This window comes from Leptodactylus fuscus, chromosome 9 (genome assembly GCF_031893055.1).
Source record: "Leptodactylus fuscus isolate aLepFus1 chromosome 9, aLepFus1.hap2, whole genome shotgun sequence".
NCBI lineage: Eukaryota > Metazoa > Chordata > Amphibia > Anura > Leptodactylidae > Leptodactylus > Leptodactylus fuscus.
In genome coordinates this window covers 80,427,247-80,442,666 of record NC_134273.1, presented here as the reverse complement: position 1 = coordinate 80,442,666, position 15,420 = coordinate 80,427,247, and the positions used below count along the sequence as shown (strand labels likewise).

Sequence of the window (15,420 nt, the reverse complement as noted above, 5' to 3'; positions counted from 1 at the left end):
GAGTAATGGAGATAACAATGCCCTGAGCACCACTTTTCTTTTCCATTCTATGTTTATCCAGATGGTAGACCTTTACTGAAGGTCTGCCAACCCTATAGTCAAAATCCCGGAGGTACACTGACAAAAATCTACTGTTAATGTGCCTATAATTGCGCCTACTGGCTGTGGACTCTGGAGTGTTGTCAGGATTTCGCTGACCACTATCCTGCCCGTCTTTGGCATCCATTCAGTAGGAACAGAGGATCGGGTCAGAGGAATAACCACCTGCCAGATGGGTCTTGGGACCAATGGGGAAATGAAAGAATGGGCAGGTTAAAACTAATTCTGTCTTGTCCTTCTTTCCCCGATGTTATACAGGCATCCAAAATGGTGGGATCCTTAATTTTTTTTTATTTTTTTTAAAAGCCAATTTGGAATATCCCATTTAAAGGGGATTGCTCTATCAAAAACATATACCTTATTATGGTATTTTGAGTTTCTAGAGAGCAATTCCTCATTCTAGAGCTAAATAAATTAGCTGGAACAGATTACACCTAGAAAGTGCCTTTCTCTCTCTCTCTTTCTTTCTGGAAGACCCAATGTTTTTGTGTTTTTCATTGATTTCAATTAGCCCCATGTAATACTTCATTTTCCCTGCAGAGGTGCTGTTGCATGACAGTTTTTGATGAGGGAGACTCCGCCACAAATAAAGGCAATGGCCAAAGTGGACAAGTCCTTTAAAATTAAATTATAAAATCAAAATACAGGGTTTACACATGCCATTAGAATTTTCCCAAGCAAACTGGGAAAACCCAGTGGTAGTGGGGTGGGTTAAGGTTAAAAAAAAAAAAAAAGGAAGAGATACTCTCCTATCCCCAGTCCTGTGTATCAAGTCCTTCACTCCATTCATGGCAGGCACTGTACAGGCCAGAAGTGATGTGATTCAGGTGACTGCAGTAGCCAATCACTGGACTCATGTTGTGTACTGGTGATGTATTAGCAGTGATGTCATCAGTACCCAAAATGTGGTTGCGGAGGTCAGTGATGGGCACAGTCGACTGAGATTTTGACTTCCAGCCCAGCCAGGACCTGCACAGGATGGAACGGGACACCGGTCATCAAAAGAACTAGGGGTAGTTGAGTATGCATTTTTTTTTTTTATTTTACCCCATCCCAAGCCCCCCCCCCCCCCCTGTATTTTCCAGTCTACCTGGAAAAGCCCCTTCAGAGACTTGTCTGCTTTGGCAAATGCTTTTTTTTATAATCTGATCACAAGCTGTCCTGGTGCTGGAAATCCCAGTATTCACTTGTAATCATCACATCAAGTGTATTGTTTCCCTACAGCACCTCCGCAGGAGAAATGAAGCATTACATGGTGCTTACTGAAATCACACAAATAATTACTTCCCCCCTAGAGAGAATAAGACACACTTTCTAGTTGCAGTCTGTTCTGCTTGCACAGTATAGAATTGGTTACCTGAGGGTAGGCAAGTTTTGGTTTCACCCCCCCCCCCCTGCCCCCTTAAAAACCCATTTAAGGGCAACTTATATTGGAAGCCCATATTTTGGTGATTTAAAATTATTATTTTTATTATTAATAAAGATTTTTTTTTTCTAAATATATATATTTGTTTCTTTCTAAGCAGGTCCCAGGTTATTATCTGCCCTGAATGTTTGCAGCCTCTGGCTATGGGGATAAAATTCAGGATGCTTTGGAAATAAGCGGAGGTCTCTGTGAAATAGCTTGGCCCCCCTCCACCCCAGTCATCTGTTTGTACGATCTGCCTTTTTGAACTGTTTTTTGTGGCTGATCAGTTCTACCTAATATGTCTCTTGATTTCTGCTATTGTAATACTCAGACGACATGCTGTTCTAGTCATTTTTATAAGCTTTAGATGCTCCTGCCTGTCATACACTGTGGGTTTATCTACAGCGTCTGGATTTGCTTTAAGACTTGCATGTCTATCAAGCTTCTGTTGCTTTGAATGTAAGATCAAAAGAAGATGAATTCTTGTAAAAAAAAAAAAAAAAAATCTCCTCGATGAAGAAGGGAAAAATGGGGCCTATGTAAACAGCCACTGACAGCTTCCAAAGCGACAGGAACCACTATACCTGACTACGTACACAGAATAGCATGCTATCCCCATTACGCATAAATTAAATATGGCGGCCAGACTGTTTACCCCTTTCACGGGCCCACGAAACGGCGTTAAAAATGGTTTGTGTTTGTTCTAAATATCTGTGATATGTCACCCACATGACAGCAGACAGAACTCCGATGATTAAGAGGAGCCAATTTACTCATCTGTAGTCATAGCTAAGATGGGCTCCTTGTGAATTATGAATAATTTAACCTCTTCAGAGCTGAAGACGCATCACGGCTGCAAGGAATAGTCATCTAAATGCCACCGTGACGGCCTATTTTTAGAGTCTCGGAAGACTCTTTATCCGGGACCACTGACGAGCAACTTCGGAGGGTTCTACCTATTGTAAGGGAGACAGAGCTATAAGAAAAAAAAAGTAAAATAAAATAAAAATGGTATACAAAAATAAAAAAGTAACATAAAAAAATAACACACAAAAATAAAAAGTAACATAAAATTAGCATAAAAAATAAAAAAAAAATTCAAAAAATAAAAATGGCATAAAAAAATTCAAATCTTAAAAATACCAGATTATGATGGTTTCTAAAATACAGATAGGCGCCGCCAGCTTTGAACGTGTCATATAAATTCTGCACACATCGGGGAAAGTGCTGAGATTCAGACCGAATCGTCTTCTGCAAGTCTTCACAGCTGATATCTTATTCTCCAACTGTGCTTTTTTTGGGATTTCTCGTAACGTTCTCCCCGCGCCGTTTAGATAGTCGCACTTTTCACAGGATACAATAGGTATTTGCGTTTTCCTTACGCTGCCGTTAATGTGTTCGCAGTTTTTCGGATTTTGCGTGGTGTTTTTTTTTCTTCGTCTTGTAACACCTTTCTTAATATTTCTGATTTTGTGTTGCGTTAGGCCGGAGGTTTAGTCATGTTATTTTTGTACATATTTTGTTTTCTGGATCGTCTTATGGTGGCGTATCGGTACGGTTATGGATTATGGTAATAGGGTGGTTGTTGTTCGAGTTTAATATGTGAGAGTCAGATTTGGTTTTCAGCTAAATGGTTTGTTCATACTGAAATGTTAGAAATGATTGTGCTGTGTATAATGCGGCCCCTTCAGTCCAACGGGTGTCTACCAACACCACATACCAAGGTCCCAAGAATTTGGTCTACTGGGCTCTACTGTATCTCCGTATTACATTTCATATGGAACCATATATGAGGGGTACTGTGTCTTCTTGGGGAAAGCACCGTGTAGTCGTACGGAGTCTTGGGCTTCATGTACATGAACGTTGAAAAAAAATGGACCTAAAGACTGATGTAGCATTCATTTTTTTCACGGATGTTTTATATCCATTGGGCATTTTCATGGACCCATCATTGACGGATCCTTGAGAACAGACAAAAATAGGGCATGTGAGTAGACTCCTTAAAATCAATGGGGGGTTTAGTAACATTTGTGTTTCCTACACCAGTCTTAATAAAGGACCTGACTGGATCGAGACGCGCCTGAAATGAAAGTTATGTCAATTAGGAACTGGCGTAGATATTCTGTATGACTCTCGCTAGCTTTGTGGCATCAGTTATGTTACATATGTTGGGCCAAGGCCTCCTTGGCACGTCCCACACTCTTGTTCAATGTGGTGAGCAAGGTGCAGAACAGAGGATGCGGAGCATCTTCCGTGCAATAAAGGGGAATGCCCCAAAGATGCGCCGCAGTTAGACTCGTTTATGCCAAAAATTGGGTCGATAAATGAAAGGGGTTATCTAGGATTACATGGCTACCTTCTTCTGCTCAGGAAGTGACATCACATACATTGGTCACATGGCAATGCTACAGCTCAGCCCCACTCTAATGAACAGACGTGATGTCACTTCCTGAGAAGAAGAAAGCAGCCATGTTTTCTAATTCTTGATAATCCCCTTAAATCTGCTCATTTTGGGTATAAAAATCCAGAGAACCAGTCCTACTCAATGATTGGCAGGTTTTTCCTGTATAGGAAACTCATGCCAAGCATCCCTGAGTGTAAAACAAAGAAACAATAAAAAAGTCATATTCCCTTCTCCCTGTTGTTCTCCGATGTATAGTCCCTGCCATCCTGGGACTCACCAGACCACCAGCAGAGAGGCCCACATGACTGCTAAGACTAAGTAAGATGGGTTCAGACAGGGTTTTTTGGGCTGGATTTTGACGCGTTAGAATCCGGCTCAAAAACCGCCTTCCATTGAATTCAATGGGTTCCTTTTTCCGCGAGTGGATTGTTCCCACCCGCGTAAAAAGATGCCCTTTCTTCAGGCGGATTCTGCAGCTGAATCAGTCCACACCCGACACTCGCTCCCGACTAGGCCCATTCATTTGGGCTTAATCCGGAGAGGAATGCCACGACTGGATTCGGGTGCTCTGTACACACTGCATCGGCATCCAGTCGCGGCTATACATTTTTTGGACCGGATTCTAAGGCAGCCTCTGCCTCAAAATCTGGTCCCAAAAACCCCATCTGGACCTAGCATCTAAATGGCCCCCACATTTGCTAATAAGAAACTGGTGACTTATCTGAGTGATGTCACCAGTCCCTCTTCAGCGACCCCTGAGGTCAGTGATAGGTCTCAGCAGTTATGTCCCTGCACAGGATAGAATGGGGATTGGTAGTGTACAACAGAGCGCCGGGGATAGGGGACTATGACTTTTTTTGTATTACACTTACCCCAGCTGCCGTGGAGTGTCCTATAATTCCTGGACTACCCCTTTAAGTGAATATCTCTGTATCATACAAGGAGGGCTGTCCATTCTTGAGTGACTCCTCCTACTGGACTCATAAACTGGATTGAGCGAGGTTTAGATGAATAAATTATAAATTCTACTGTATCTTTTCCCATAAAACTATATATCAATCTGCTCCGCTCCTCCTGCTCTATAACCAGCTGCCTGAAGACTAATAATATGATGGAATCCCTTTATTGGATATTCGATACCCCCCTCCCATCCTGCAACAGGTGCCAACATCTCCTTCCAATGTCCTCCTGAGTATTCTGGGATTTCTAGTCCCACAATGAGAAACCATAGCGGTGATTTCCAAAGTTGGCACTGCAGAGGTTAAAAAATTGCATTGACATCTCATCACGGAGATGATTTTAAGCAGCATGGTGGAAGATCTGAGTGCGAGTATTCAGCAGATCCCAGTATGTAGTGTGTATTTCATCACATAACAGGGGATGGGAGGGGGGGGGGTATAGACTTTTTTTTGTACAATGAGCTCATTTAGCTGTCTAGGGGAGGGGGGGGGGGTAAAAGTGTATTTTATTGTTTGTTGGTCCAGTCCACCGATGTAATTAGTTTGGTATGTGCCTACAGATGGGACTTGTGGTCAGGAAAAAAAGAGAAGAAAAATCTGTTTCAGTAATAGAGTCTTTGGTGGTGGCGTCCACGACTTGTGAATTACCTGCGAGTTCCAACACAAAAATTTTTTTTTGGGGGGAAAGAATCGCTGGAGGAATTCTTGTGGTTACTTTGTCATGTAGTGGAAGCAGACAGTGCTACTGTTAGGAGGCACGTCCCCTGTTGTTGCCTACAAAGGGCAATGTTCCACTGTGTTTTCACTTTAAAGTGAGATTGAGCTGCTCAGCTCTTCCTGTTTATTCAATTTTTTTTTTCTTCTTACCATTCTACAACCCCCGCTTCCCTCAAACCAAAGCCAGAACACAACTTATACTGCAAGGAGACAGCAATCTTCTTAAAGGAACTGTAAAGACTGCCAGCCTCTGCTATCCACTCTCTTCTCAGTAAGTCTTCAAAGAAGCATCCAACTTTTACTTTTTCTGTATCTTTTTTTGTGTCTTCTGCAGCGGGGTGGGTTGGGTTTGGTGGTGGTGGTGGTGGTGGGGGTCACGGTTTCCTCGTGCTACAGATTCACATTGCCTCAGGACTACAGCACAATGAAGGAAGTTAAATCCCTGGGCTTGCATGCTGGAGTCTGAGGCTGTTTAGTAACGTTCCTGTGTTCTCTGAATACCGAGTGCGCAGGGTTTAACCAGCTCGGGCTACGGCAGCCAAGCGTAAGCAGCGTGTGAGGCTAGGGCTAGGGAAAGAAATAGAAAATCCAAAAAGAGAAATAAAAGGACGAAGCGTATCACATGTATCAGGTTGTATCAATGTAGCGTAGTGAGGACTATAATAGCATGCATGAGCAGAGTGAGGCTAGGGTGACAAAAAGGAAAATACAAAATAAAAAAAATAGAAAAGTGTATTGTAGCTAGGATTATGACAGCTAGGCATGGGTAGTGTGAAGCCAAGGCTAAAAAAAAAAAAAAAAAAAATTCCAAAAAGAAACAAAAATAGAAACGTGTATAAACTGTATCCTTTTGCATCAGTGTATTGTATCAGATATGCGCCGCCTTATGACATGTGGCGACAAGGACAGGCTACTTGACATTTAACCTCTTGTGAGTCCCTGATTGAGTGTCATGTAGTTAAGGTCACTCCCCCCCCACCACCATTTTTTTTTACCTTAATTTTTTTTTCCTATAGTCTATTTTACTTTTATTAATAATTTTTTTAATATTTTAAAGATTTCCAGATTTTTTGGGTCTTTTTTAAATTTTATTTTTAATTTTTATTTTTTTTTAAATGGTGGTTAAACCCCCCCCCCCCCCCCGTGTCTGTTATTCTGTACATTGTGCATATAGCCTATGACCGATCTAACATTGACTTCCAGTCAAACCAGTTTTTTTTTTTTTCTTAGCGTAGAATTTTTTTTTTTAAAGGCAGTTAATGCACTCGCAATAGGAAAAAAAAGAAAGAAAAAAAGCCAGAATAAAAATGTTTAGTTCTTATGGGAAATCAGCGCTTTATAAAATCTATTACAGGCCGTCTTCAGGTTGATAATCTTTAGTAAGCCGCTCGCCTGCTTTACCGTTGTTGTGTCTGCGTTCCTGATTTTTTTCTTTCTTTTTTTTTTTTTTTTTTTGATGTTCTCCTGCACTTAAATGCTGAAGATTTAAAGCTTCTTTTGCACAATGGTGTGAGAGGGATCAAACTGAGAGCTTATGTTCACCTCAAGTGCAGTACAGCACAGAAGGAAGGAGAGGGGAAAAAAAAAATAAAAAAAAAATTGAAGTCGCAGTTTTGTAATGCTTGAAACCGGTTGTGTTTTTACAGAAAATAAACCCGGTGTTTGCTACTGTACCTTAAGGACAATTTGTTTAACAGTAGGAGTAATTGCATAGTGAAAATGGAAAGAGTGACTGAAGGTCTTTACTCAGATGTTAGTGTAGGTGTAGGGCACTGCGAGAACACCGGGTTGCTTTTCTATAGTATATTAAGGTTTGTGTGTTTTTTTTCTTTCTATCCTTTGATTTCATCCGCCTGACCCATCACATTCCCAGACCTCCTTGGCTTTGTCTCATTTCTATATGATATATACGTTTATGTATCAGTAGGGGGAAGAAGGAAGAAGGTTCTTGGGAATCCGGCTACTTTTTCCTCCTCTGGTTACTGGTAGACAATGGGGGAAAATGAATAAAAGACTTCTTTTGTCATATAAAGTGTATGTAACGTGTCTGTTAATCCCATCTGTCGGTTTTTATACGTGACCCCCAGACAACATGTAACAGTAAACTAAAGCTGTATACTCACAGTGGTATTACACGGATTACCGGGTCTACTGTTTCAATTACCTCCATTTACAATATTACACATTGTAGCTATTTCTGACTTGGAATAATTACTGGATAATTTCCTGAGTGTAGCGGAGGCAGAAGAAGATGTGATGATGTCATGTGTGCGAGGAGGGGGAAGGAAGAGGGGGTCAGGCCCAGGGAATGGCACTTGGGAGGGGAAGGGTTAATGAGGCAGCCAGAGCTGGGGGTAGAAGAAGTCGCCAACCTCTGGCAAGTGTAGGATGGAAGGGAGAGAGTATAGCAAGTAACTGGGGCTAGTTGGCAAAATATTACATTCAAATTATGTATGTGTCGTTGGATAGAAGGTTAGATACATGGATGGATGGATGGATAGAGAGATAGATAGATAGATAGATGGATAGATAGATAGATAGATAGATGGATAGAAGGATAGATAGATGGATAAATAGAGAAGATAGAGAGATAGATAGATAGATAGATAGATAGATAGATAGATAGATGATAAATAGATGGATAGATACATAGATAGATGATAAATAGATGGATAGATACATAGATAGATAATGGATGGATAGATAGATAGATAGATAGATAGATAGGAGATAGATAGATAGATAGATAGATAGTGATAGATAGTGATAGATAGATGGATAGATAGATAGATAGATAGATAGATTACATAGGCATTCTGAGCGGGGGAGGAACGATCTCTCCTGCAGTACTTCCTCCTCCATTCAGTTGCATGGATTATCTGCAGCACCGTCCTGAGTACACCGCTGCCGATAATCTGCATTATTTATCCTACTTAGTAGATGCCTTTGCTCCCTAGTCCCTGATTGTCCGGACTATTAGGGGCTGTTAATGGCAATGAGAGTTCCTAGGAGCCCTGAGTATTGGTCCATCTAATAGGCCGCTGGATATTTAAGATATAGACAGGCAGATAATCTAATGTAATCTGGAGATCCCATCTACAATCCACCAGTAACCATCAGTCGTGCAGTTCATTAGTTTACATTTACCTGCAATCTAATAGAGAGTAGAAAGCAGCTGATTGGCTGAGTTCACACGGGGCTTTTTGGTCCGGATTTTGATGCGGAATCCATCTCTTAATCCAGCTCCAATAAACGCCTCCCATTGACTTCAATGGGAGCCGTTCACTTCTTTTTTCCGCTAACATTTTTATTGACGCTCGTGTAAAAAATAAGCGAGCTGCCCTATCTTGCCGTGGACATTCCCTACTGACTAGGCCCATTTATTTGGGCCTAATCCGGAGCAGAACGCCGTGACTGGATGGCGGGGCACTGCATCAGCCTCCAGTCACAGCTAGCCATTATTTGGACCGGATTCTGAGGCAGCCACTGCGTCAAAATACAGACCAAAAAACCCAGTGTGAACTCGGCCTTAAGAGAGTATAGGGACCCCAGACCTGTAATTTTTTTGCCAGCCTCTATGACATGTGAACAGTATCTGAAAGATTATTGACAGATAACTCCATTATAGGGAATAGTAAACCCAGTTGTAGACACGAGATGGATAGATGCAAAATAACAAAACAAGGTACAATGTACACAGCATTAAAACACTCCTCACACACAACGTCAGTCACCTGGAGTTTTTAGGTGGTGACCATCATTCATGTTCTTATAGCTGCTGCTCTCTTTCGCACCCATAGACTAGGCCTCCAGTCCCCCTTGATGCAGTAGCTACTTCCAGGGATTGTATGGACTGAACAAGTGAACGGACAGACTCCACACACACACCAGCTTCATTTAAGAGGGAATAGCTTCCCACTATGAAGTTGGATATGAAATGTCATAGGATGCCATCACTATGGGCATTTATGGTCCGTGTTACACTGGACTAGTGGGATGCTCTGTGTGTATATAGACCCTTTCGATATCTACTTTGATTTGTACATCAGCCTTACAAGAAAGAGACCATAGTGAAAGATGATTGTCTCTAAAGTCCACTTGGTTGTCATCTGGTGGACCTTTGAGGCCCTGCAGTATTTGTGGCCTATTGTTGTTAGCACCTGGGCACACTTTTAGATCCCCTAGTGAGCTAGTCCAACTCTACCTTTGTACATCCCTGTACCATAGATTTATGACTTATTGAAAGCCCTGGAAGGACAGTGATGAACCATTAATGGGCAACCACTTCAATCTTTGTTAGCCCAACTTAGCAGGTCTAATCCTATGGCCACATGGCAATGTCACTTTGATAACATTGGTTGCATTCATGTAGTGTAGACCATAAACATACAATTAGATCCATATGTGGTGGTGTCATCTTGACATATGGAAACTTGACAAATCGTTCCTACTGAGATCACTAGAACATAATACACCTAAAGCTTCATAATTAAACTTTGTCTCTCTGAGACTTGCAAAGATTTGTAAGCATCTCCCCAAAAGAGCGTCTAGAGTTTCGATTTCTGTATTATTATGAGTCATTTGGTTAAAATACATCCTTCTTTACATTTCTCACTTAACATTTTTAGTTGTGCTTGAATTATTTGCAGTGATATAGATGTTGGTCTGTACAAGTTGTGGTAGCTGGTTAGAAGATCTTCTGGACGTCAACTTAGAAACCAATCTTAAAGTATAAAGTAGACATAGCACTGCCAGGTTTAACTTCACAGTAGGGTGTTTCCTTCAAATGTTGGGATAAACCAAGTGGTTTTTGCAGAAACTCTTTGAAGTGGAGACATCTATAACCACAGCACATTTTCAGATGGACCTAAATTGAAAGTCACTTCTGTTTCTAAAAACCCCTTACAACCTGAATCGTATCTCCAAGATATTTCATCTTCATTTTAGTTTCTTGAAGAACCTTTGAGCCAACCGTCTAGTTAGTGAAGACCAAAGAGAGAGGTCCTAAAAATACTGTGACCAGATTGAATAGATTTCACTAGTAGGACCATCTTAAGAACATCTTGCCACTTTCTCAAGCAATACCTAAATCCATCCAAATATCACACCTTTTTTTTTTTGTAAGACTTTTTTTTCGGAATGCCTCTGGGTCCATAACAAAGAACCATAGAGACTCAGTTTGATAACTTTGAGGGTCCGTACCATAGAGACTCAGTTTGATAACTTTGAGGGTCCGTACCATAGAGACTCAGTTTGATAACTTTGAGGGTCCATACCATAGAGACTCAGCTTGATAACTTTGAGGGTACCTACCATAGAGACTCAGTTTGAAAACTTTGAGGGTCCATACCATAGAGACTCAGTTTGATAACTTTGAGGGTCCATACCATAGAAACTCAGTTTGATAACTTTGAGGGTCCATATCATAGAGACTCAGTTTGATAACTTTGAGGGTCCGTACCATAGAGACTCAGTTTGATAACTTTGAGGGTCCATACCATAGAGACTCAGCTTGATAACTTTGAGGGTACCTACCATAGAGACTCAGTTTGATAACTTTGAGGGTCCGTACCTACAAAGCTTTGGATGACTAGATATCATTGAGTAAGTTTTTCAGGCATTTTCATGAAACCAAAGACCCAACCTAGCCAAGAACTTGGAGCAGTCTCCGAGCTAGACGTCTTCTCAATGACCTTGCATTGTTGAGGTGACACTGTTGTGTGTAATTTTACTAAACCAATATTTGCACCTGTCCAAACCGCTTCTGAATAGTTGAATCGCCACCTAAACAAGCCCTTTGCTGTCCTCTGCAAAAAAAAAAAGACAAAAATGTACAATATTTTTCAAGTTGACGTCTATCATCCTGTTTTGTCCAAGTCTTAACATGCTCCTTGCACAAGCAAGACTGTCCTTCTGAGTCTAAACTTTTTCCTGCTTCAGTGAGAAAGTCCTTAGTTTTATGTGCCTGAAATGACTGCAGTACCGGGCCTAGTCACTTCCACATCGTATGACTTTGGCTGTGCTAATGTTCTGCACAGTCCACTAGGATTCATCCAAGATTAGCAAAATCATTTTGTAGAACTCTTCCAAATGGACTTCAGGTAACATCCCGATAAATAATATGAGGCAATTTCCACACAATGTTTAGTCGCTGTTGGTGGCTGCATTCATCTAGGAAATGTCCAGTGAAAGGTATTCATTGAAGTATGCTATATAGGAGTTGTGACTGTAGAAGGAATTGTATTTTAAGATGGCTGCACAGAATTTTTTGTTGAATTATATTCTGTAACAGACCACCCTAAGGCTCAGAATACTGTACTATAGTTACCAACCTGTTTTTATAACGTCACGATCTACCCGCTGCTCAATGGTCTTACCAATGTGCGTCTTCCAAGCAAGGTTTAGGCCTATGTGGGTCCAAAAAGTAAAGAGTAAGTGACTATTCTTGGGTTTAGTGGACATCTGTGGTCATTGGAAGACCCTCACCACCATCCTGGTACTGAAATCTTAAGGTCCGATTCACTAGGGCGAGTGTCTTTGTGTGACACTGAATGCTTCGGATAATTCGATAACTCGCCCTACACATTTATATGATCAGGATGATCAGAGGTGCATCACGCCGACATTCGAACCACGCCGATCATGGTCATCCTTCAGGAGAGTGTTGGCTATCTGGGATCAGGAAGGGATCAGTTTTGATGTTTTGTTGGACTCACAGGTGAAGAATGGCTTTGTAAATTAAGACTAGGGTTGAGCAATCGGGATCGGAAAAGATCGGATTCCGACTGGTGATCGAGTAAATTTCACGATTGCGATCGGAATTCCGGTCCCGATCTTTTCCGGTGAGATCGAGGTCAGAGGTTATCTCAAGATTGGCTCAATCTTATTCATGTATAATATCATTAATAGGGTTGAGCGATTGGGATTGGGAAAGATCGGATCCTGATTGGCGATTGAGCAAATTTCACAATCGCGATCGTCTGAAAAATGATCGGAAATCGGATTTTAAAATCAATCTTGAAATCTCAAGATCGGCTCAACCCTAATGAAGACCCATTGCGGTCCTGATGGGCCGACTTTTTAAGAGATTGTGGTCAAACAACCCCAAACTAATAGTTCTTCTATATTCGGCTCTCTCCATCAGTCTCCTAGACTTTTGATATTGCAGTAACATGTATTCTCCACCAGGCCTCGATAACACTTTGTTCATGCAGGGAGATTGAATAGAAGCTCTGAACCCATTTATCAACTATATTTAGGTTCTAATTTCTATTGTTTTTTTGTTTTTTTAATGAGAACTTTGTTTTCACTGTGAAATCCAACGCCATGGTCTAAGATGGTACTAAGATGGGCACACCCCCAATGACAGGTTTTTTTAATCGTTTTCTTCTTTTTCAGGCTCTTCAAGTTGCACGGCAGCTATTAATACACCAGCAGCAAACTACTGGAGCAAAGGTCCACAAGAGGAATGACAAGCAACCATCCCTCCAGGTAGGAAACTCGTTTATTCACACTTTTCAGAAATTGAGAATTTTACACTTACGTCAATTAACTGGTCGTCCATCTCGGGTGGATGGTGATCAAAAAACTTTTGAAAAATGACATTGATATGTTTATTGGTTGTTTATTTCTCCAGTTCTTCTGGATACTAGAAGGATCTAGATTTGGTGACATTGGATATCATGTATGTGAGAAAAAAACCCATCTCATTGTGGATATTGGAAACCAAAAATTGTCCTTGAGTAGACAACAGAGTCACGATTTTTAGGGGATACATAATCCGTACTATACGCTGGAGATCTGGAAATTGAAATTTTTGATGTACAGGAACTAGTATTGCTGGAAAACTTAGGTTGGCATACACACACTATGAATACATGTACATTTGGCTGACGGCTATCCCTCCTGACTCCTCCCTACTCAAGCATGCTCAGCTATGAATGAAGTTGGTATCAGAAACTTATGGTGGTGACTTATCTCGCCTGAGAACAGAAGGATCAGACATGTTGAAATCCATCTTTCTCTACCCTAATATGTTCCATTGCGAGTGGGTTGGCCATATTAGATGGTCAACCTGTCCCACCAAAATTGGTTGGTTCAGCCAACATTAATCTAATGTGTTTGACCAGTTTATGGTCACCCTACACTGTTAGATATCTCATCAGATGGTGGATAAGATGTCTACCAGTTCTTAGTCATCTTATATAGTGACCACCATCTTTCCATTCACTATGGTTTGAGTCTTGGAAGATCTGCTTGTTTGACATGGAGTACGTCAGATTTTTGGAAGTTTTCATTGGCCTCCAGGGTCTAGTATGGGGTTGTCTAGATTGTTGTTCTGTATATGACCATCGTTGTAGGTTCCTGTTCCATCATAACATGAGCATTGTACTCTTTTAGATCAGAATGGCTCAAGGGATAGGACACGTATGTGCTCATAAATATGTCCTCCTTGACCGTCAGTAGCAGTATTGAATTAGACCTACTGTATCTACTTCATACTCATCATTAGAATTCCATTCCTGCTGGACTGTAACTCCCATCATCCTTTGCAGAACTGAAACTCTTGTGCCAAACTACTACTTAACCTGGTTCAAATCACAAATAAATTATGATACAAGAGAGATCTGCTCCCCCAAACTGATAAATGAAATGGCTGACCTGTCTCTTGTAAGAGGAGTTTATTTGCAAAAGAAACAATATATCACACAAAGAAGTCGGAGGCGAGTGTTTCGAGACAAATTGCATATACATCAGCCCTTTTGGCTCAGCTGGAGTCGAGTGCTGCCAAATGTGGTCTTTGTCTAGGAGATAAACTCGTTCAATGTCGCCTATAGGCAGCGCAATTATTTCCAAATAGTATATGTGACCCATGTGTAGCGCTGAATGTTAAGTACAGGTGACGGCATTGCCTGACGTGACATAAAAGCACACAATGGTATGTTCCAGCGCAGACTGTCAGTCTCTCAATGGATCACTAGTTACTGTTGTAAATGTTCCCTTACAGCCTCCAAATCGAGAGACATTAAAACTTACACACTAAAATATTAATGTGGCTCAACAGGTGCCAAATGGTAAAAAAAATCAGCTTAGGACTCTGATCACACCGGCATATTTAAAGGGGCACTCTGGACTAGCTGTGTCATACAGCAACAAGCACAGAAGTGTTCATGGGAATTGACAATCCCTGAAAACCCCAATGACTTTCCTCCTCTGATCAGCGCTGGTGTTTTATTTATCAAGATCTGTTCAGCTAATCCACAGATATAAGCCATGTTAAAAGGGATCCTATCATTTAAACACATTTTTTTCTTCGTACCACATAGGAATAGCCTTAAGAAAGACTACTCTTCTCCTACCTTTAGAAGTCTTCTCCGGGCTGCCGTTTGCTTGAAATCCCGGTTTTCGCCGGTATGCAAATGAGTTCTCTCGCAGTATTAGGGGCGGGCCCCAGCACCCAAACAGCTGGAGGCTTCCCCAGTGCTGCGAGAGAACTCTCCAGCACCGTCTCCATCTTCAGGAATGGGGTCTTGACTAGAGATGAGCGGACAGTAAAATGTTCGAGATTCGATATTCGTTTCGAGTAGCCCCTCAATATTCAACTACTCTAATCAAATATCGAATCCTATTATAGCCTATGGGGGGAAAATGCTCGTTTCAGGGGTAGGCAACATTCGATCAAATTACACTTACCAAGTCCACGAGTGAGGGTCGGGCTGGATCCTCCGAGAAGTCTTCTTCGTGCAGAGTCCCCGCGGCGTCTTCTGGCTCTGAATTCACTCTGCCAGGCATCGGTCCTGGGAAGAGCCGACTGCGCATGCCCGCACTACAAG

The 15,420-nt window shown here is 41.5% G+C and overlaps 1 protein-coding gene across 8 annotated transcripts in view; it reads left to right on the top strand.

Annotated features, from left to right (window-relative positions):
* The window catches only part of FOXP1 (forkhead box P1), a 497,110-nt gene that overhangs the window by 355,715 nt on the left and 125,975 nt on the right, over positions 1–15,420 (top strand). For 7 of the 8 annotated variants that reach the window (XM_075287502.1, XM_075287498.1, XM_075287500.1 and 4 more), the window contains one exon: positions 12,986–13,078. In XM_075287502.1, the coding sequence (XP_075143603.1) occupies positions 12,986–13,078 (93 nt within the window). Of the gene's footprint in view, positions 1–5,715; positions 5,859–12,985; positions 13,079–15,420 lie in introns of those variants that run through there. The other variant, XM_075287506.1, reaches the window with a different exon arrangement.